We start from the raw sequence: 23,828 nt of genomic DNA on the forward strand, positions 1-23,828 counted from the left end.
CTGGGTAGGACCTGCCTTGAGGACTAAGCGTCCTTGGGGAACGCCTCTTCGATCAGTGGGAACTCAAGCCCGGGCGCGCGCAGGCAGGTGCCGCCGGGACCTGGGACCGCGGGGAGGACTCCTGCGCGGCGATGCCCCGGGCTCCGCGTGGGGGCGCCCCGCCCGCCGTCCCCAGGCTGTCAGGGCCCCCGGGCGGCTCCGGGGCCGGGGGAGGACGGGAGGAGGATGAGCCGGAGGGGAGGGGCCCGAGCCGGCGCCCCGCGATCGCTGAAAGTGAAAGGGCCGCCGGGGCCTCCGCGCCGCCCCAGGAAGTCGCGACAGGAAGCGCCCGCGGCTGCGGGGCCGGGCGGCGGGGCGCGGGCCTGGGGGCGCAGGTGAGGCGTGGGGACCCGGACGGGGCGGGGAGAGGGTTTGCGATGCGCGGACCCCTGCCCACCGCCCGCGCCGGCCGGGCCTGGGAACCAGGGCGCCGGGGCCGAGCGACACCTGCCAGCGCTGGCGACGCGCGGGGAGCCGGGGTCCCTGCGCCGGGCGCGCGTCTTTGTGCTGGTCCGGGGCCGGGCGCCCCCCGGGCCCAGGGGGGCGGATGCAGCCGGGCGGGGGTGGGTCTACGGGATCACCCGGGCGCCCGGGACCCGGGAGCGGAGGCGCGGAGCCGGTGCTGGGCCGGCACCCGCCCATCGGAGCTCCGGGCGCGGGCGAGCACAGCCGTCCTCCCGGGCCCTTCCCGGGCCGCTGGGCCGCGGTGACAGCTATGCCGGGGGTCGCGCGGGGAGTAGGGCGCGGGGCCGTCGCGCGGCGGAGACGGGGGCGTGCCCGCCTGTCCTCCTCCGGGACCGACCGCGGGGAGGAGCCGCCGCCCGCACCCGGGGCCTTCGGGTTGTTTGTCTCTGAGCGGCTGGTCCCCAGAGCCCGGAGCCTCCGGGAGTGATTTACAGGACTCAGAGCCCCGGAAAGTCACCCGGCCTCGGGGCAACCACAGTCTGGCTTATTTTTCCTCCTGCCCCCACCCTCCTGCCGTCCCAGCCTCCGCAGCCACCCTGCTGATCCCGGTGACCTGGCGACCCGGGACTGCGACCCCAGTGCTGGAGGCCCCACGCCCCACCGTCAGGTTTGAAATTCTCTAGCCCGTCTTTCCTTTCCTCTCCCTGAGCTGCCCGCCTGGACAGTGCCCACCTGCCCTTGAATTTCAATCGTCTGAGGATGTCTGAGTTGGTAACTAGATTAAATTTCCCCATCGCTCTTTCTTTAAGGCCTTTTAAAATCAACCTTGAGAACCCAGGACTGGAGACCCCCAGAGTCTTACCACAGGGTTTTGGAAGCGCCTTTGCAGGTTCTGTGTTGTGCACACCACCTGGGGTGCTGCTTGTTGGTGGGAGAAAGCGATCGAGATGGAGGGTTCGCATTTGTATTGAAGCCCAGGAAAGAGATACTGGCTTTTGTCATTAATCTTTAATATTGCCTAAAGCACAGACCATAGAAAATGTGTTCTCTGGAAAGCAAGTTTCCCTCACTCATTACCTTTCTCTCCCTCATAAAAGAAAAATGTATGAAAACTTGTTTGCCTTAAAATGAGACCCAGCTTAAAAGCTTTGCCTTTAGGTAGATTATTTAAGGTATGCATGGGATTGCTTTGACTACTGACAACAGAGCTTCAGTTGTGGGAAGACCCTTTCTGTGTTATTCTCTTCATTGCTTGCCTTTGAGTCTCTTTTTCACCTCCAGTGAGTACACAGGACTCTTCCGCAAGTGGTGAGGCCAAAAGTGGAGCTCCAGAATTCATGTTGCCTTCAGGTCATTCCATTTCATAGTTTTACAGTTTATAGACTAAGTTGGGCTCTTTCGCATGATGGGTATAAAAACGTGCTTTGTGGATTGTAACAGAGATGCTGCTGTGGGGTGCTTCTGAAGTTGTTATCTTTGAAACTGGATATTCTTACACTTTTCCCTCCTGTGGTGCTGTGAGTTCCAGGTGTCTATTAAGAGCCATTTTTTAAAAAGTGCATGTTCTTTTTATGTACTTGGGTTATGTGTCAAAAACAAGGCTGAAACCAAGTGATCAGCTCCAGTTCTGCTGTTCTCTCTTTGCAGGGGATCTGCCCAGAGGAAGCGAGGCGGGGGAGGGGACTGAGGGAAACTGGACCAACCTGAATTTGCCCCAGGTGTCCAGCGCCGCGGGCCAGCCTCTGGGCCAGCCGGGGGCTGGCAGGAGAGCACAGAGTTGTCAGCCCTGTCCTCGGAGCTCTTGACCAGCCCTCGCTGGAATGGTCAGTGGTCACTGGTCAGACTTTGGAGGAAAGGGCCTAATTAAATCGAGCTCTTAACGTCTAACGTGTAAAATCACTGTGTTTACACATCTTAACTGCACCAACGGTGAGAATTTATAGCACTGGAGTTACCCCATTTTATAGGAGGAGGAAGAACCGTAGTTTTCAAAGGAAATCAAGATTTTTTTTTCCTGCTGATTTTTCCAATGTCTTCTGGATTTTGTTTTAAAGTTCCAAGTTTTACCAGCCTTGAATTGAGGTTGACTGATGAGTTGGTGTGTTCGTGTGTGCTTAGTCGCTCAGTCATATGTGACTCTTTGCAACCTTTGGACTGTAGCCCGCTCAGCTCCTCTGTCTATGGGATTCTCCAGGCAAGAATACTGGAGTGAGTTGCCATTTCCTCCTTCAGGGGATCTTCCCAACCCAAGGATTGAACCCGAGTCTCCTGCACTGCAGGCAGATTCTTTGCCTCTGAGCCACCAGGGCAGTCCCTTAGTAGGTGTAGTAGATGCAGTTGGATACTTCCAGATAAGCTGTACCTAGAGAAGCAGTGTCTGGACAGGGGAGGACATTTGCTTCTGACCATCCATTCCCGGGCGCTGTAAAATTCAGACCAAATCCTTTACTTTAAAGTCAGCACCCAAAAATTGTTTCTCAACGTATGGGTGCGGTACTTCAGTTGTGTCCAACTCTTTGCGACCCTATGGACCATAGCCCGCCCGGCTTCTCTGTCCATGGGATTCTCCAGGCAAGAATACTGGAGTGGGTTGCCATGCCCTTCTCCAGGGGATCTTTCCAACCCAGGGATGGAGGCCTGGTCTCTTATGTCTCCTGCATTGGCAGGCGAGTTCTTCACCTCTAGCCCCACCTGAGAAGCCCCTTCTCAAAGTATGTTTAGGTCCAAGTAGGAGCCCACTCATTTTGAGCAGAATTTTAATAAAATCTTTTTAAAATCTAGAGATATGAGCAACAACAGTGTTGAAACGCTTGTGGAGCTTGATTCCACACGTCTCCTGGGCGCTGGCTCTGTGCTAGACCAGGGAATGGGGGCTGGGTGGTCGCCTGCAGTCCCTTGATGCCTCTCGTGATGTCTCCTGAGAACAGAACCAGCTCCTCCTGACTGGGCATCTCCTCCACACAAGGCTCTGTGCTCAGGGCTGTCCACAGATCGCACATCTCATTTGTAATAGCAACCCAAAAATGTAGATGCTACCATCCCTATTTTTAGCTGGGGCAAGTGAGGGAGCAGGAAGTTTGTGACATGCCTGGGATTACCCAGCGCAGGGCCAGCCATGAGGGCAGGTGGCACTCCAGGCAGGATGATGAGCTGGGAGGAGCAAAGGTGTAGTTCTCCTGGCTGAAGCAGAAGGAGGGGCCTCGTTGCCTCTCTGAGAGGAGATGGGGGTCAGGGGACAGGTATGACAGCTTGCTGTTGTTCAGCATCGCAGCAGTCATGTCTGACTCTTTGCAACCCCATGGACTGCAGCACACCAGACTTCCTTGTCCTTCACTATCTCCCTGAGTTTGCTCAAACTCATGTCCATTGAGTTGGTGATGCCATCCAATCATCTCGTCCTCTGTCACCCCCTTTTCCTGCCCTCTATCTTTCCCAGCATCAGGGTCTTTTCCAACAAGTTGGCTCTTCCCATCAGGTGGCCAAAGTATTGGAGCTTCAGCTTCAGCATCAGTCCTTCCAATGAATATTCAGGACTGATTTCCTTCAGGATTAACTGGTTTGATCTCCTTGCAGTCCAAGGGTCTCTCAAGAGTCTTCTTCAGCACCGAAAGCATCAATTCCTCAGCACTCAACCTTCTTTGTGGTCCAACTCTCACATTTGTACATGACTACTGAAAAAACCCGTAGCTTTGACTACACATACCTGTGTTGGCAAAGTGATATCTCTGCTTTTTAATATGCTGTCTAGGTTTGTCATAGCTTTTCTTCTAAGGAGCAAGCATGTTTTAATTTCATAGCTGTGTGATGGCTTGCCAAGGTGCATTTTGAAAGCTCACCCTAGAGGGAAGGCAGGCGTGAACATGGGGATCCTGAGGCCCATTTTAGATCCTCTAACTTAGAACTGTTGGCTGTTACTTGTCTGTTATCTCAAGGAAGTTGTTTAAAGACATTGAATACATTTCTAAGCTTTAAATCAAAATCAATGTTCCATCAAAGGTAGCCTTCTTTAAAAACACCATATAACCTGTGACTTTTCCATAAGCACTAAGATGGAACCGTACGTGCTCCCGAGGGCGTGATGTGCTCTGTGATGTAATGCATGGGTCCCCAAGATTCCTCCTCACCCAGTGAACATAGGAGAAAAACTGGAAGACAGCACACGTGTTGAGGTTGGCTTTGGAATGGGCGGCCAGGCCTCCCTGCCGCTTTCTTCCTGTCTTGCTCAGAAAGGGGCCATTTTCCAAGGCTCCTACAGTGACCACAGGAGTGAGAAATGAGGAGGCTGATTCGAGGTGTTCATCCCCATGGCATTACATGTATTTAGACTCCATTGCAAAGCCACAGTCAAATGATGGGCTTGATGACCCACCACCTGGTCCAGGCCTACGTTCCTCTCTGTTACTGTAGCTCAGGCGTGGCCTGGCCCCCAGTGGGGGAATCAGAACTGGCTGGTTGGTGGCCCTCTGGTGACTGAGCACCTGGTGTGACCTCTGGGCTCCTGCTGGTCTCCTGTGAGTATGAACATCAGCTCTGCGGAGTGTGGTGGTGAAGAGTGAGCGGTTGATCTCTGGATGCCTTCCGGATGGAGATAAATTCAGCCGTTCTCTCTTCATTGCACCCTCAGAACATCATGTGAAGTTCCTTTCAGTGATAGTTGAAAGGTAGTGTGTCCCCTCAGGGCACACACTCCACCCCCACCAGGTGGCTGTTATGGTGGGAGCGCCCTGTCGCGTCTGGCTCTGCTCTGGGCTGGGTGACCACACTGCGTGTAGTTACTTCCGCCAGGGCCTCGGACGACGCCTGACCTTTCCACCCCTCCTTCTCCTTGTAGACAGCTGAGCCTCTCCTGGAGGAAAGAGAGGAGGCGAGTCCCCACGAGCATCCTTACTCGCTTCCTGGGATTAAGAACCTATTTATGAAGCATCTTATTTTATGACCGAAGCTCCACATCCAGGGAGGCGTCAATGGCCCAGCTTCCCCCTGGCATTCGCTTCATCATCTCGTTCTCCAGGGATCAGTGGTAAGTCGGGGGCACCGTGCCACCCTGCAGCCAGCAGGCCCCCCGCCCCCAGTTTCCTGATAAGACACATGTGGATGCCCGCCCTCCCCATAACTGTTGAGTGGTTTATCCATGGTGGAAGTGGTGACCAAGAACGCTGCTGAGCTGTCCACCCTTGCTTCTGCAGGGACAGACAGACTGAAAACCTCTGGGGTTCTCAGTGGTTTCTAGTCCACTGAATATCATCTTGGTAGGATGAGTAGGCTGCAGTCCATGGGGTCGCTAAGGGTCGGACATGACTGAGTGACTTCACTTTCATGCACTGGAGAAGGAAATGGCAACCCACTCCAGTATTCCTGTCTGGAGAATCCCAGGGACAGGGGAGCCTGGTGGGCTGCCGTCTATGGGGTCGCACAGAGTCGGACACGACTGAATCGACTTAGCAGCAGCAGCAGCAGGATGAGTAAATGGCTGTGGGTGAAATAAGTATATTAACTCTGAACTCTACGAGTGGCCTCGCTGAGCTGGGACTTTGGAAGAGAAAATGAAATCTAAACAAGTTAAACACAGACCAAAACACCCCTTTCTGTTCCGAGAGCACCCTGTGTGCTCTCTGAGAGTCCTTCTCCTAGGAGACTTATGAATCCCACACACACTCCTTGGAGGAGGCTGAAGGTGAGGGCGGAGTCTAGAGCTGGGCTGTCTCGTCTCTAAGCCACACTCTCTCCTGCTGATCTCTGTCAGGAAGAGAAGTGTTTTCCCTCTACCCTGTTAGGTTGAATGACTGGGGGCATGTGAATTAAATCGACGAAAGACAGTTGCACAAGAGAGAAGACAGATTTAGCCACATATGTGTGGGAGTTCACAGAAAAAGGTGACTCCTGGGGGCCTTAGAATTTGGGGTGTATATACCACCTTAGTAGGGGAAGAGAAGGAGGAGGGCATGTTTGGGAAAGCAAATGACTTTTTGGAAAGGTAAACGGGCCCTTGGGAGACTGGCAGGGGGCCAGGATACAGTTGGACAGAGTCTATTTGGGTGTGAGGTGGGTGCTTCCCGCCTCTGGTACTAAGACTCAGTCTCTCCTAGTTGCTCGCAGGGAGGATTGATGACAGTTGAGTTGTTTTGGAGGCTCTGTTTTTAGGCAGATGAGAGATTTCAGAAACTCAAACACCTTCTGCTCACAGTAATGTTTATGCCACAGCGTGTGTTCTGGGTCCCTTAGGCTCCATCTCCCAGCCATGTGCCGCCTACACATCCTTTGCAGCTTCTCTGGCCCAGGCTGGTGGCTGGTGTGCCCATGGGGTCTCAGAAGTGACTTCAGACATCTGGCTCTTCCTGGAATAGTTCACTTGTCGATTCATTTCCCATCTAGCGCTAGTCTAGACAGAAGTAGTTCAACACTTACCTTTTTTTAGTGGGTATTTATTTTTGTTTTCTTTTGTAACTTTATTTGGATACAATTTTTCAAACTCACAGGAGGAAATGATAAGAATTTACATAGAACTCCTATAATCACAAATCCACCCCCCGCCCCCGCCTTTTTTTTTAGGTTAAACCCTTAGAGATAGAGCATTGCTTCTTACACTGTAATGTGCATGGGAATCATTCAAAACTTGTTAAAATGCAGATCCTGACTCAGCAGACTTGGGGTGGCACCTGAGAACCTCCATTTCCCAGGTGATGTGATACTGTGGGTCCACAGACCATTCTTTGAGTAGCACAGAGATGGCGTATTTGTCTTCATTTCTGTTCCATCTCTACCTCAGACTTGCTCTTTGACCTTGAAAGGTTATTTAACCTTTCTAGACCTCAGCTTCCTTGGCTGTGAGAGAATCAGTGTCAACATTCCTGCCAAGGACATTTATTAATATATATTTTTAGCAGCACTCTGATCTTTGGGGGGCTGACTTCCCTCCCTTGCATGCAGCTGTGACCAGCAGGGGAGTCTCAGGATCTTCTGTCCCCTTACAGAAGCCAGTAGAGACCCCTGAGGCTCCGTCCCACTGACCTTCTGCTGTAGCCCAGGTCCAGCAGGAGGCAGGAGCGGGCCTAAGGTGGGCGAACCAGCCTCTCTGTCCTGGGACTTTGAATCTCAAGTAGAGTGAGCCTAGGGCAGAGCAAATGGTGAGGTGTGTCTGGTCTAGCTCTGCCATGTGCTAAGTCGTGTCTGATTCTTTTGTGACCCCATGGACTATAGCCCATCAGGCTCCTCTGTCCATGGGATTCTCCAGGCAAGAATACTGAAGCAGGTTGCCATGCACTTTTCCAGGGGAGCTTCCCAACCCATAGATCAAACCCACATCTCCTGTTGAATTGCCTGCATTGCAGGAGGATTTCTTTACTACTGAGCCACCAGCACAGTCCAGCTGTGGGGCCAGGCTCAATGGCAGATTCTTAACGTTCATCCTCATTGCTTCTCCCTTCACCTTCTCTCATCTGTGTGTGTGTGCAGATGTATGTACACACACACACTCACACACACTTTTTCATGAACCATTTGACAGCAAGTTGCAGACATTATACCCTTTTATTTCTAAATACGTTAGTATGTATTTCCTGTAAATAAGATATTCTCATGTAACTGCTTCCCTGGTAGCTCAGATGGTAAAAAATCCGCCCTCAGTGGGGGAGAGCTGGGTTCTATCCCTGGGTTATAAAGATCCCCTGGAGGAGGGCATGGCAACCCAGTATTCTTGCCTGGAGAATCCCCATGGACAGAGGAGCCTGGTGGGCTATAGTCCATGGGGTTGCAAAGAGTCAGACACAACTTAGCAACTAAGCATAGCACATATAACTGCACACAAAGATCAAGATCAGGAAGTTTAACGTGGGTGTAATGCTATTATCTAATCCACAGTCCATGTTCAAATGCCCAATAATGTCTTTTATAGACTTTTCTATAGACTTTTGAAGTCTTTCTATAGATTTTTCTTTTTCTTTAATAGATTTTCCCCTGGGCCAGGATCTAGTGTGTGGGCACACTCGGCATTTACTCATCCTGTGTGTTTAGTTTCCTTTCATTTGGAACCATATCTTGGCCTTTCTTTGTCTCCTGTAAGCTTGTCATTTTTGGAGAGTACAAGCCATTTATTTTATAGACTTTCTTCTTTTGAATGTGTCTGTTGTTTCCTCATGGTTAGATTCAAATTACGCATTGTTCTCAGATATAACACAGAAAGGAGACAGCTTCTCCCTAACGGTAATGGAGTTACAGATATTGGTGGGGCTGAGGGGACTGGATAAATCGTGTGGTGCTGGGTTGAAATGAAAGATATCAAGAAAAACTGGAGAGCAGGTAAGCAGAGAAGTGTGTGTGTGTGATGTGTGTGATGTGTGTGTATGTGTGTGTGTGATGTGTGTGATGTGTGTGTATGTGTGTGTGTGATGTGTGTGATGTGTGTGTGTATGCTGTGTGTGTATGTGTGTGTGATGTGTGTGTGATGTGATGTGTGTGTGATGTGTGTATGTGTGTGTAATGTGTGTGTATGTGTGTGATGTATGTGATGTGTGTGTATGTGTGTGTGATGTGTGTGATGTGTGTGTATGTGTGTGTGCTGTGTGTGTATGTGTTGTGGGTGCAGGTGTGTAAAATGCCTTCTCTTGGCTGGAGATAGGCCCTGGAAACAGCAGCATCCCAGCAGCAGTGAGTACCCCTGGTGCTTGATCTTGGTTTCTGTGTACGGTTTCCTATTGAAGGAGCCAGGCAGGCATCCTTGGAGACTGGGATGGTGTCATCACTGGGCAGGGAAAGTGAGATGAGCCGGGAATATCTGGTGTCAAAAAATAAGACAGTGCTTAAAAATGAAGTGGCTCTCACTGGCCAAATATGAGATGAGATTTTTTTTTTGGCTGTGCTGGGTCTTCTTTGCAACCCGCCGGCTCTCCGTGGCTGCAGGCAGCCTTTCTCTAGTTGTAGTGGGTGGGGTTGCTTTCTAGTCGTGGTTCACAGGCTTCTCACTGCTGCAGCTGCTCTTGTCTCGGGGCTCCGGAGCACACAGGCTTCCGTAGTTGCGGTGAGTGGGTTGAGTTGCGCCGTGACATGTGGGATCTTAGTTCCCAGACCAGAGATTGAACCCATATTCCCTGCATTGGCAGGTAGATTCTTAACCACTGGACCACCAGGGAAGTCCCTGGGATAATATTTTAAATAAACAATACTAGTAATGAATTATAGCCCATTGACAGAAACAAGTCCATGCTCCTATAACTGAATAAGCATAAATGGGAGGAGGGAAAGCTCTTTCCCACAATGGGATGCCAGCCACTGAGTACAGAGCAGGAGTGTCCAAGCTGGAATGTCACCTTTTGAAACCATCAGGAATGCTTGGTTTAGGTAAGGAGCATCAGTAGACACACAAAATTGGGAGAAAGTTGGGTAAACAACTGGGTTAGCTACCTAACCTCAGAGTGTTTTCCCATAAATTGGTTATTAATTACTAGAGAGAAAATGGTATCTTCTCTGACGGGCAATGAGGCAGAGAGCCCCCAAACCAGGTGGTCAGTACTTAACATCACTGACGTCATGGCCCCCTTTAGGGTGCTCTGGAGGGACTCCTGTCACGATATGCATGGTTTCCTTGTTCCTAAAGTAAGATGTCTTCTCACTCATTTCTGTGCCAGGTCATTACTGTTCAGGTATTCTCATCTAAAGCATTTTTTTTAACTTCTTATTTGCCTATTACCTAGATAAATAACACTGAAGGAAGGAAGCTGTATTCTCCCCTGAGTCTCTGAACTGGGAGCAGGCTTCCATTTATCTGGGAATGCAGGCAGCATCTAGGACATTTCTGAGGATGCTTCGAAGGAGCATTGCTGGGAGAGGCTTTCATGGCTAGAAACTCAAGCTTAACCCAAATGCTGCTGCTGCTGCTGCTAAGTCTCGTCAGTCGTGTCAGACTCTGTGCGATCCCATACAGGGCAGCCCACCAGGCTCCCCTGTCCCTGGATTCTCCAGGCAAGAACACTGGAGTGGGTTGCCATGTCCTTCTCCAATGCATGAAAGTGAAAAGTAAAAGTGAAGTCACTCAGTCATTGTCCGACTCTTAGCGACCCCATAGACTGCAGCCTACCAGACTCCTCCATCCATGGGATTTTCCAGGCAAGAGTACTGGAGTGGGGTGCCATTGCCTTCTCCAAACCCAAATGCTAGTCTTATAGTATTGCTAGATACAAAGAATGCTACCTGTTGTCAGACATAACTACAGAAAGTAAGTGGAACACCAATGAAGTTAAGGATCAAATTATTCACTTTTAATTGTATTTGCTTAATATTCACAAGCCTAAATGTAACACAAAACAGGAATCAAAGTATTGGATTATATTAGTTTCCTGGGGGTGCTGTAACAAGTCCACAAGCTGGGTGGCTTAAGATAATAGAAATTAATTTCTCATAGATCTGGAAGGAGGAGTCTGAGATCCATGTGTCACAGGGCTGTGCTTTCACAGAAGGCTTGAGGGAAGAACACTTTCTCACCTCTTCCCATTTCTGGTGGCTGCTGGCTGTTCATGGCAGTATCTGTCCTGCTCTGCCCTCATTGCCACGTGACCTTTCCTCCCTGTCTATCTCTGTCTCCCCATGGCCTTCTCTGAAGTCCCATAGCTGGACTTAGGATCTCAGTGGATTTGACATCATATGTGAGTTATATGACGCCATATGCATGCTAAGGTGCTTCAGTCATGTCTCTTTATGACCCCATGGACCATGGCTGGCCAGGCTCCTCTGTCAATGGGATTTCCCAGGCAAGAATACTGGAGTGGGTTGCCATTTCCTCCTTCAGAGGATCTTCCCCACCCTGGGCCTGAACCTGCATCTCTTAGGTCTCCTGCATTGGCCAGAGGGTTCTTACCACTAGCACCACCTGGAGTTGAGTATTCAGTTCAGTCCAGTTGCTCAGTGGTGTCTGACTTTGTGACCCCATGGACTGCAGCACGCCAGGCTTCCCTGTCCATCACCAACTCCCAGAGCCTACTCAAACTCATGTCCATCATGTCGGTGATGCTATCCAACCATCTCATCCTCTGCCATCCTGTTCTCCTCCCGCCTTCAATCTTTCCCAGCATCAGCATCTTTTCCAGTGAGTCAGTTCTTCACATCAGGTAGCCAAAGTATTGGAGCTTCAGCGTCAGCATCAGTCCTTCCAATGAATATTCAGGACTGATTTCCTTTAGGACTGACTGTTTGGATCTTCTTGCAGTCCAAAGGACTCTCAAGAGTCTTCTCCAACACCACAGTTCATAAGCATCAATTCTTCAGGGCTCAACTTTCTTTATAGGAGTTGAGTACGACCTCAGCTAATTACCTCTGCAAGACCTGATTTCCAAAATAAGGTCACATTCTAAGATTTATAATGGACATCAGTTTGGGGAGTCACAAAGAATCAGACACGACTGAGCAACTTTCACTTTCAGTTTTGGGGAAACAGCATTAAATCCACTGCAAGATGGATAAAACAAATATTATCCAAAATCCTTACTTCATAAATGACAAAGGAAGAAAGTAGGTGAGGATAGAATTACAAAATGGGAAAGAACTTCCAGAGGGCTATTTAGGCCTTTCATCCCCATAATCCAGGATAACCCCCAGAAGTGAGAAGTCTGCTTGCCTTCCAGGACAAGGGTGTTGCCATGGCCACTAGGAAGGTACCAACCCCACAGCGTGGCTGCTGTGATTTAAAAGTGATCAGTGGGGCCATGTTCAGACCTTCTGGAAGGGAAAACTCAACCTCTAGTGGCCGGCCTTTCCCATCTGCCCAGGGTTCTACGTAAGAAGATGCGGAAAGAGGGAGAAAGGATAGACTTGGAAACAGAGGGAATAGAGTTGACCTGATGGTTTCTAAATAAACGATAGAGGTTCCTCTTCCAGAGACACTTATTCCGTCTCTAGGAAATGCCTGGTGTGCAGTGTAAGTTGACCTTTGCCCTGACTCTGCAGGGCGGGTTGCCTCTGAGTACCCTGCTAAGGTCACAGAGCAAGTGGTAGAATCTGATGGGCCTCCTAAGAGCCAGTGCTATCAGCTGGGCTTACAAGCATCCCCTGATCTTCCTAGACAATATTGGGCCACCTCAGGTGGTAAAGAAACTGCCTGCAATGCGGGAGACCTGGGATCCCTGGGTTGGGAAGATCCCCTGGAAGAGGGAACTGCTACCCACTCCAGTATTCTTGCCTGGAGAATTCCACAGACAGAGGAGCCTGACAGACTACAATCCATGGGGTCCCAAAGGGTCAGACACAACTGAGGGACTCTCACTTTCACTTTCTGGTACTCTCGGGGCTTCCCAGGTGGCGCTAGTGGTAAAGAACCCATCTGCTAATGCAGGAGACATAAGAGACTCAGGTTCAATCCCTGGGTCAGGAAGACCCCCTGGGGGAGGGCATGGCAACCCACTCCTGTATTGTTGCCTGGAGAATCCCATGGACAGAGAAGCCTGTCAGGCTACAGTTCATGGAGTTGCAAAGTCAGATATGACTGAAGCGACTTAGCATGGCAGGCACGGCTTGTACTCTTCCCAGAGGGGCTGATTCATTAGGGTGTTTCACTTCCACACAAAGCTGAACTGAAAACATCCAGAGGCAAGTTCTCCACTCTGTAGTCCCCGATGACTGTGCTCCGGTCCACATCACCATGCATGGGGCAGTCCTGGGACTTCCATCCACCCTGCAGGCTCTGTGCAAGTGAGCTTCACTTGCAGAACCACTCATGAGAGAAGGAAGCAGAGGCCCCAACAAAGAGGCAGGGACTCTAGAGAAGGAGGCAGGGGCCCTAGAGAAGGAGACAGGGCCCCAGGAGAAGGAGATAGGGGTCCCAGAGAAGGAGGCAGCGGCTCTAGAGAAGGAAGCAGGGGCCCAGGAGAAGGAGGCAGGGGCCCTAGAGAAGGAGGCAGGGGCCCTAGAGAAGGAGGCAGGGGACCCAGAGAAGGAGGCAGGGGCCCAGGAAAAGGAGGCAGGGGTCCTGGGAAGGAGAAAGTGGTCCCAGGGAAGGAGGCAGAGGCCCCAGAGAAGGAGGCAGGGGCCCTGGAGAAGGAAGCAGGGGTCCCAGGAAGGAGAAAGGGGTCCCAGGGAAGGAGACAGAGGCCCCAGAGAAGGAGGCAGGGGCCCTGGAGAAGGAAGCAGGGGCCCTGGATGACTGGCTAGTTTTTAGTAACCTGTATAGCTGAGACAGCCTAAATATGAATGCAGGTGTATTAGGGCCCCAGGGCTCTTTAGACCTGGACACAAGACAAACTCTCTGTTTCTGGGTTTATTTATTCTATTTAATATATTAAATATATTTTAATATTAATATTTATATTTTAAACATTCTTAATAAAACTAGAATGTTTATAAGTGGAAAGTTCTGGGTAGAGTGTGGCAAACATGAGCCCAAGGCCCATTTAAGTAGAGCCGCTCACTCCACATCCTTCTGCGCTAGGTGATTATGAGATTCTCCTGGTGGGTAGCACACCTGTAAGCCGGTGCTACATAGCATCCCTGAGGGCTCCAGATCTTTCTCTCAGACTCTGGTTCTGGAGGGGCTGGAGGTGACTCAGTCTGAGAACATTTTCTTACTCCTTGTGGAGGTGAGAAAAGGGAACTCTGCATTCAAATGGGGGCTGACCGAGGTCGCCCCTAGCCTACACCAGCCCTAGCAAGTGGTCATCTGAGTGACCAGTGGATCTAGCTGTGGGTTGGAGAGTCAAGTGTTGAAAGTTCCAGTGGTCCAGAACCTTCCTAAGTTAGCACAGAGGAGCAGTGGGTGGGATCATGGAGAGATACCAGCAAAGAAATGAGAGCCCCCCCCACTCCTACCAGGATGACAACTTTCAGAAATATAAGGACAAAGGCTGGATTTTGGTCACCAATCCACTGAACTTGCAGTCTGTATTCTTTGAGGTAGATGACACAGTCATTTTGTTATAGTTGCACATTTTTCCTATCTGCTCATTGATAGGGACTTGAAGAGCAAAGAAGCCTAGGAACTTCATCAGCAAGCATTTCCTTGCTGAGGAATAGAGCCTGGGGGCATTTATTTTACAAGTGTTTATTGAATAGCTGGCAAAGTCGGTGTGGTGCGTACTCACTGAGCACAGGTGTTCCAGAGGATGAAGCTTTGAGTCCTATTGTACTACCAAGTCTTTTTCCCCCCATCTGAAATATGACTTTTTTTTTTAATCTGGAAATATTCAACTCATACCTTTTCTGGAGTCAGGGCTTCCCTGGTGGTTCAGATGGTAAAGTGTCTGTCTGCAAAGCAGGAGACCCAGGTTTGATCCCTGGGTCAGGAAAATCCCCTGGAGAAGGACATGGCAACCCACCCCAGTATTCTTGCCTGGAGAATCCCATGGACAGAGGAGCCTGGCATGCTACAGTCCATGGGGTCGAGAAGTCTCAGACATGACTGAGCAACTTCACTTACTTACTTTTCTGGTGGCCAGAGAGGCAGATACCCCTAGGAGTCTTTATGTTAGTGAAGGAAGCTGACCTTGAGAACTAAATCAAAACACTGGAAACGTGGGTAGAGATAGGAGGAAGTTGTTGTTCAGTAGCTAAGTCATGTCTGACTCTTTGAGACCCCATGGACTACAGCATGCCAGTCTCCCAGGGTTTACTCGGATTCATGTCCATTGAGTCGGTGATGCTATCCAACCATCTCTTCCTCTGCCACCCATTTCTCCCAAGGGTCCTTCCATATCGAGGGCCTTAGAATGAGCCGCCCTCCTGGGGTTGTGGCTCCCCTGCAGAAAAAGAAAGAGGGGCCCCCTCTGGGTTCTGTGGCCTCTGCCTTCACCTTGGTTAATGACCAAGTGAAGTCTGCACACAGTTTGAAGATCATTGGCATTTCCAGAACAGAACAGAATGGATTCTTCAGGGTTGGGAGCTGGGCCTCAAGACGCAGAGGGCCTGCCTTCCTGGCTGGAGCCCCTTGTCATCTCTTGCCAAGGACGTTTTCCTCCTGACCTGTTTTCTTCCCTGAAGGGTTGTTTTTCTATAGCATGGTTCAAACGTTCAGACTAGAATAAACTTTCATCTTCTTGCTAGAGCATCTTGTCTGTCGCTCCATACAGCTCAGCACTTCCTCTCAAACTGCTTTTCTCGTAAACCAGGGCTCTCGGCCAATAGTTTTTATGTCATTGACCTTATTCATAGCTTGTTGGCATCACTGAGTTGTTCTCACTGAGGTCAGTGAAATATTTATATTTCTTTATTTCTTGTGTCCTTCTAAAAAGTTGCAGAGAAGCTAAAAAGTAAAAAAAAATAAATATGATCTTAAATGCCCAGGATAGCAGGCTTGTAAGTCACTTGCAGTTAATTTTGTTACAAATTAAATAATCTTTTTTTTTTGTCTACTTTTTAAGCACATGTGTACATCTGGGTCCTAGATTCCTCTTTGATTAGTTTTTCCCGTGGATGTTTAATTTCAATTTACAAAGTAAAAATGGCACATGTTTTAAATATTCTATTGTAGTGATATGATATATAGGATTCATCTTTGATATAGGACTGAATCAATAGCATACAGCATAAGGAAATTTAAGAATACAGTTGCAATGTATTCTTAATGCATCTTTTATTATGTTGTTGAAGTATAGTTGATTTACAATGTTGCATTTAATTTCTGCTGTCCAGCAAAGTGATATACATATTTATGTTCATTTTCATGTTCTTATCCATTCTGGTTTATCATGGGATATTGAGTATAGTTCCCTGTGCTATATGGTGGGACGTTGTTGTTTATCCATTCTGTATGTGATAGTCTGTGTCTGGTAATCCTAAACCCCCACTCTGTCTCTCCCCCTTGTGGTTACTGCCATGGCAACCCCAGCTCTGTCTTCTCTGTGAGTCTGTCTGCATTTTGTAGATGAGCTCATTTGTGTCAGATTCTATGTATAAGTGATGTTATGAGTATTTGTCTTCCTCTTTCTGACCTCTTTTGCTTCGTATGATATCTCTGGGTCCATCTGTGTTGCTGCAAATGGCATTATTTCCTTCTTTTTAATGGTTGAGTAATACTCCACTGTGCGTGTGTGTGTGTGTGTGTGTGTGTGTGTGTGTGTGACACACACCGCACCTTCTTTATCCATTCATCTGTCGATGGATGTGTAGGTTGTTTCCATGCCTTGGTTTTTGTGAATGGCGCTGCTGTGAACGCAGGGGAGCATGGGCCTTTGTGAACGCTACTTTTGCCTGGGCACGTGCCCAGGAGTGGGATTGCTGTCTCATCTGGCATCTGATATTATTTTATGTCATCCCTGCCACTGTTTTGTGTTTCAGGTACAGAGCCTTCATTTTTATTTTGACATTTTTGCTGTATGCAAGTTTTCACTTATCTCGAAAGCCTATCAGCATAGTTAAGGTAAGAAATCATTCAAAGCACTCGTTCATTTCCTGCCTGTAATCTCTATAAGGAACAAGTTACTTTAAGAGCCACTTGTGGGGGAGGGGAGTGTGAGGGAGAGTCGTGAGATAAATGGAGAAAATGGATTGTTTGAGAAGCAAGCTATTTTGCTGCTCTGCTTTTTGGTTTCTCTTTCTCCTGAATCTAAAATCTCTAAACTGGTTTCAGGATTTATAATTTCAGTGGTAGTATATTTTCAGTTATATTCATTGACCATTCCAGAATTCTAGATCTTAGTTAAATATCTATTCTGTCTTATATGAATTTTCTCTCTAAATATATCTGACCTAAAATTGCTCCCCAAATTGCTTCCGCGGTCATTAGGTTTTCATTCTAAGTCTGACAATGGTTCTGCTTCTTCGTTATTCTTAGAACACTGGATTTCTGTGTGAATGATGGGTGGGCAGGAGTTATTAAGCAGGCATTTAACTCGATTTGAAGAAAAGGAGGTTAAAGTAGACATTTCTACATAATAGCCAATTATAACTTGGGGGAAAAGCAGGAATCGGAATGACATCATTTTGCCTGCAGACTGTGAGCAGGCTTGAATGACTTTTGACTCTTTATTATAGAAGGATGAGGAACTCATCCAGGGCCAGAGAGAGTTCATTTACTTCACTTTCACTTTTCACTTTCATGCTTTGGAGGAGGAGATGGCAACCCACTCCAGTGTTCTTGCCTGGAGAATCCCAGGGACGGGGGAGCCTGGTGGGCTGCCGTCTATGGGGTCGCACAGAGTCAGACACGACTGAAGTGACTTAGCAGCAGCATCCCACAGGTGGGCTGGACACCAGAGGGTCTCCTTCTGATGGTCACGCGCATCCCCTTGTAGCCAGGGCCACCCTCCTGGCTTCCCTGATGGGGGCTTGGGGCTTAATGATGAGGCAGTCTTGTGAGCAGCTTAGCTGAGTTTTCATCAATCACAGTAACTGTGGCTGAGCCCCCAGCCTGACCAGGCGCATGAGTTCCTTGTTTAATATCGCCATCACAGTTGTCCTGAGAGCATCCCTTTGAGGAAATTGAGACTCTGGAGCCTAATTCCTCCATGAAGGCTGGGACCACGCCAGGTGAATTCCATGACTTCAGGGTCCCCGCCCTTAACCTCACTGGCTCAGGGTCTCTGTTGTCCAGTTGCTCAGTTTTGCCTGACTTTTTGCGACCCCGTGGACTGTAGCATGCCAGGCTTCCCTGTCCTTCACCATCTCCCGGAGCTTGCTCAAGCTCATGTCCATTGAGTGGGTGATGCCATCCAACCATTTCATCTTCTGTTGCCCCCTTCTCCTCCTGCCCTCAATCTTTCCCAGCATCAGGGTCTTTTCCAAAGCGTCAGTTCTTCCCATCAGGTGGTCAAAATATTGGAGCTTCACTTTCAGCCTCAGTCCTTCCAATGAACATTCAGGGTTTCAGGGCCTCTAGGGTAGGTTTAAGTACCTAAGTACATTCACAGCATCACCCCTAGATTTTCCTCAACACACATATGGTCTGACTCAGCGCCTTCAGTGTGCCTGGTTGTGGATTAGCCTCATCAGAACCCAGGGGCTTCTTGGCCTTCTGAGATGGATGACATGTCCCACTACATGTGATACCTTCCTTTGTAATGCCTTACAAGGCTTTCACATGCCTGATTTAGCTCATCTTATGTATATTCCTGTTGACCCACGGGACAGTTTGAATTATCTCTCACCCATATTTATTAAAACATTATGAATAAATAAAAATATATTTGCTTCCCTAGAATTGATCACCAGGGGTGGTGACTTACATAGCGATTCACATTCTTTCATGCCATTTATAGTGACCTGACATGTCATGTCAGCATGAGGCTGCTTTGTTTATACTTGCTGCTAATATCTGTCATTTTCTCTGATTTTAGTAGATAGCAAAAAGGAAAAATAAGTGATAAAGATGAAAACAGGTCTGGGAGGAGGTGGGGTTACAACCTTGTTCTCTTTTCAGCTGCTCTAGATCTAGCTCCGCCTCCTACCTAGAGGCTGGAGGGACACTCGGTGAGGGACTCTTCCCTGCCGCCCCCTGCCCTGGGCTGGGCCAGAACAAAAGCCTGAAAGCAGGGGGTTCTCCGGAAAGCTGCTGGGATCCAGGTTTCTCCGGGGGGCGGAGACCGATCTGAGTGTGAATGTTCAGCTCTTTCTGCACACAAGGGACCAGGAGAAGAAAGCTCTGAAGTCCATAGGCGGACAGAAAACAAAGCCTGAGGGACTGGAAGTGCTCACCTTGGCTTTGGAGGGAAACTTGCTATCTGGAAAGTTCCACTCTTTCTAAGTATTTGTATTTAAATAGGATGCAACTCCAATGAAAATCTCAGGAGTGTCTTTGTTAATTGAATTAAATAACCTTAGAGTTTATATAGACTTCCCAGGTGGCACTAGTGGTAAAGAACCTGCCTGCCAGTGCAGGGGATGTAAGAGACTCGGGTTCGAGCCCTGGGGTGAGAGGATCCCCTGGAGGAGGCACAGCAGCCCACTCCAGTATGAAAAGAATGTCCAAGAATTAATTACCAAATTGTGAAAAAGATAACATTTTTAAGCCCCTATAATCAAATGATTATGGTATTGCATGAAAGCAAACAAGGAGGTCAGTAGAATAGCATAGAAAATACTGTAGAAGCACAGTCGAATGGCGACAGGTGATGGGAAAAGGGTAACTCGTCTAATAAGCGGTGATTCATCTGGAAGCTTCATAATATTGAACCTCTGTCATATAAAACAAATGGATGAATTAAAGATTTAAATATGAAGAATGAAAAGTACAAATCCAAGAACAAGATCATGTCCATTTTAGGGGTGTAAAGTGGGGAAACCCAGAGCAACAATGGGTGGAGGCGCTGAAGAGGCAGTTCACGGGCAAGGGATCCGAATTTCAGGAGCTGCACTGACTGTGTGCAAGCTTGCTGATATCTGTAAGTGCAAGTTCAAGTAACAGTGTGCCACTTTATACCCACTAATGGCAAAGCATATAAGACAGTGACAGCCCTTGCCAGATGCGAAGGGTTTACAACCTTTTGGGAAGTGTCTGGGTAACACCTGTTGACATTAAAAATGCTTGTCCTTCAGTTCCTGCTTCTGGGAACTTTGTCCATAAAAATAAAAGCACTTAGGAATATCCGCATAAACATCTTATTGCATCTTTATTGCAGCCTTATTGGCAATTAAAAAAAAGGGAAAAGGGGAGAGGAAAAACCCTGGCTATTATGTGAACTTAATCAGCAGGTGAAAGTTTGAATAAATTATAGTAAATTCATATTCTGATATATACAACTACTTTAAAAATTAATTAGAGCAAAATCAGTTGATGCAGAAAAATTCCTCGGAGGTATTTTTGAGTAAAAAGAGTGAAAGTGTACATAAGTCCATGTAGAATGATCCCATTAAAAAATAGACAGTGACCCCAAGGCCTCCCGGTGTATTTCTGAACACCTGTGTAAGTGGGCGTGTGTCCGCATATGCAGGTGTGTGTCTTCATGCGGCGCCTGTGACACAGACGAGCTGACCACCAGCAGGTGCTGCCGTAAGTGGGGCACCATTTGTCTCTTCCCCCTGCTCTGAGCACTATCTTGTCCACTCTTGCCGCTGTAACAAAACCCCACAGACTGGATGGCTGTAAACAGCAGACGTTCTTGCTCATGATCCTGGAGTCTGGACTTCCCCAGTCATGGTGGCAGCATCATCAGTTTCTTCCAGCCTGCAGACAGCCACCTCGTTTCTTCATATGCTAGAAGGTTGAGGAGCTCTCTGGGGTCCTTTTTTTTTTTAATCTTATTTATTTATACTTGAAAGATAACTGCTTTACAATATTTTGTTGGTTTCTGCCTGTATCAACATGAATCAGAGATATGTTCCCTCCCTCTTGAACCTCCCTCCACCTCCAATATCCCACCTCTCCAAGTTGTCACAGAGCACTGGTTTGAGCTCCATGAGTCATACAGCAAATTCCCACTGGTTGTCTACTTTACATAAGGTAATGTATATGTTTCCATGCTAGAGTAGCATGCGGGTCCCTTTAAAAGGCCACAGGACTGGAAAAGGTCAGTTTTCATTCCAATCCCAAAGAAAGGCAATTCCAAAGAATGCTCAAACTACCGCACAATTGCACTCATCTCACATTCTAGTAAAGTAATGCTCAAAATTCTGCAAGCCAGACTTCAGCAATACATGAACTGTGAACTTCCAGATGTTCAAGCTGGTTTTTGAAAAGGCAGAGGAACCAGAGATCAAATCGCCAACATCCACTGGATCATTGAAAAAGGAAGAGAGTTCCAAAAAAACATCTATTTCTGCTTTACTGACTATACCAAAGCCTTTGACTGTGTGGATCACAATAAACTGTGGAAATTATGAAAGAGATGGGAATACCAGACCACCTGACCTGCCTCTTGAGAAATTTGTATGCAGGTCAGGAAGCAACAGTTAGAACTGGACATGGAACAACAGACTGGTTCCAAATAGGAAAAGGAGTACGTCAAGGCTGTATATTGTCACCCTGCTTATTTAACTTCTATGCAGAGTACATCATGAGAAACACTAGGCTGGAAGAAGCACAAACTGGAATCAAGATTTCCAGGAGAAATATCAATAACCTCAGAGATGCAGATGACACCACCCTTATGGCAGAAAGTGAAGAAGAACTAAAGAGCCTCTTGATGAAAGTGAAAGAGCAGAGTGAAAAAGTTGGCTTAAAGCTCAACATTCAGAAAACTAAGATCATGGCATCTGGTCCCATCACTTCCTGGGAAATAGATGGAGAAACAGTGGAAACAGTGTCAGACTTTATTTTTGGGGGCTCCAAAATCACTGCAGATGGTGATTGCAGCCATGAAATTAAAAGACGCTTACTCATTGGAAGGAAAGTTATGACCAATCTAGATAGCATATTCAAAAGCAGAAACATTACTTTGCCAACAAAGGTCCATCTAGTCAAGGCTATGGTTTTTCCAGTGGTTATGTATGGATGTGAGAGTTGGACTGTGAAGAAAGCTGAGTGCCAAAGAATTGATGCTTTTGAACTGTGGTGTTGGAGAAGACTCTTGAGAGTCCCTTGGACTGCAAGGAGATCAAACCAATCCATTCTAAAGGAAATCAGTCCTGGGTGTTCTTTGGAAGGACTGATGCTAAAGCTGAAACTCCAATACTTTGGCCACATCATGCGAAGAGTTGACTCATTGGAAAAGACCCTGATGCTGGGAGGGATTGGGGGCAGCAGGAGAAGGGGATGACAGAGGATGAGATGGCTGGATGGCATCACCAACTCAATGGACGTGAGTTTGAGTGAACTCTGGGAGCTGGTGATGGACAGGGAGGCCTGGCATGCTGCAATTCATGGGGTCACAAAGAGTCAGACATGACTGAGCGACTGAACTGAACTGAACCCCGTTTATGGACTTTCCTGGTGGCTCTAACAGTAAAGCGTCTGTCTACAATGTGGGAGACCAGGGTTCGATCCCTGGGTTGGAAAGATCCCCTGGAGAAGGAAATGGCAATCCACTTCAGTACTATTGCCTGGAAAATCCTATGGACAGAGCAGCCTGGTAGGCTACAGTCCATGGGGTCGCAGAGAGTTGGACATGACTGAAGGACTTCACTATCTATAACCCCATTTATGAGGGCTCTACCCTCATGACCTAATCACCTCCTCCAGTCCTCCTGTCCTAACACTATCACGTCAGGGGTTAGGTTTCGACATATGAATTTGGTGGGACACCACTACTCAGAGCACAGGGGGTACCAGAACTTTTACTTTTCCTCTAGAACTGTTTTTGCATATTGCTGCCAAGAGTTCTCTTAACCCAGAGCTTTATAAAAGGAGTGTGAAGGACTAGTTAGAATAAGTGGCCCCACACAACCTAACGAGCTCTAGAAAGTTGTCTAAACATATGCACTTGGTATAGATGATGTACACACTTGTATGTGCACATGTGTGCATCTATGTACACGCACATACTAAACTCCATGTGTGATCCAAAGGTGGAATGAAGCTGACACAACCTCATCCTCCTGATGAGGCCCGAGTCCCCGGCTTGATTCCTGCCCCCCCACCCCATTGTCACCTGTCAGCATCTTCTGGACCCCTTCCTGATTCCCCCTGGGTTATCTCCTCCATTAGAAAGAGCAGCTTCGAGGAGGCCTTGGCCAGAAAACCCAAAAGCAAACCCATGTTTTTGGAATGAATGAGCAAATAGAGTTTCTCAGTGTGTAGTTGCTCAGGTTCAGAGTTTAGAGCATAGGGTCTTCATTAATGTACATTTATATAAAAGACAATTATGCCTAAGTGGCTGATGGGCAAGTGCGTGCGCACCCACGCTTGTCCCTGCCCCTCCCCCACACACAGTGCTGCGTGATGTCATGGCTGTTCTCAGCCTCCTTCCGTCATGCTGATAACCTGTCTTCTCTTGCTCCCCACCCTCCACCTGCCAATCACTGTGGCAGTTCATTTTGTTTTGTGGTTTATTTCACTGTTCCCATTCCATTGTGTATCACACAGACATTTATTAAACCGTCATGAGCCCCGAGTACCAAGAACGTTTCATTCTGCTCCTCCTCCTTTGGCGTCTCACAACTCTTATTTCTCAGCTGCCACATTGTCTTCTGATTGATCGACTTTTAATAACTGCCTGCTGTGTTTTGATTAATTTCATGTGTAAAAAATTTGCAAAGGAGACTGCCTTTATGAAAACAGAAGGCTAGCTACCCCCCCCAAAATGATTTTATAATATGATAAGAATCAGTTCACCTGGTGAGTTTGTTTTGTTTTTACAAACTAAGATAATCTTAGTTTTATTAGTCCTTATCTTCCTGCAAACACCAAGTTTCAGGAATATCCTCAGAACTCATTATACTCAAGTAATCTTCAATCTTTTATTGCTTTTGCTGCAGCCTTTCCATGGGATGGGGTGGAGATTGCATTTCTCACGTGAAAGAGCTGGGGAGAAAGGGGCTGAATGAGAGGAGGGGCAGCTGGAGGCGTCAGGGTGCCTCAGTGTGGCTGGACCCCAAACTCA

At 48.1% G+C, this 23,828-nt stretch overlaps 1 protein-coding gene across 5 annotated transcripts in view; it reads left to right on the forward strand.

Annotated features, from left to right (window-relative positions):
* SLC37A1 (solute carrier family 37 member 1) overlaps positions 1-23,828 on the forward strand; it is a 101,816-nt gene that overhangs the window by 25,982 nt on the left and 52,006 nt on the right. For 2 of the 5 annotated variants that reach the window (XM_070376603.1, XM_070376594.1), the window contains 2 exons: positions 5,276-5,464; positions 16,693-16,774. In XM_070376603.1, the coding sequence (XP_070232704.1) occupies positions 5,409-5,464; positions 16,693-16,774 (138 nt within the window). In that variant the 5' untranslated portion in view covers positions 5,276-5,408. Of the gene's footprint in view, positions 1-154; positions 375-856; positions 1,112-5,275; positions 5,465-16,692; positions 16,775-23,828 lie in introns of those variants that run through there. The other 3 variants (XM_070376608.1, XM_070376580.1, XM_070376584.1) reach the window with 3 other exon arrangements.

This window comes from Bos mutus, chromosome 1 (assembly GCF_027580195.1).
Source record: "Bos mutus isolate GX-2022 chromosome 1, NWIPB_WYAK_1.1, whole genome shotgun sequence".
In the NCBI taxonomy this organism is placed as follows: Eukaryota; Metazoa; Chordata; class Mammalia; order Artiodactyla; family Bovidae; genus Bos; species Bos mutus.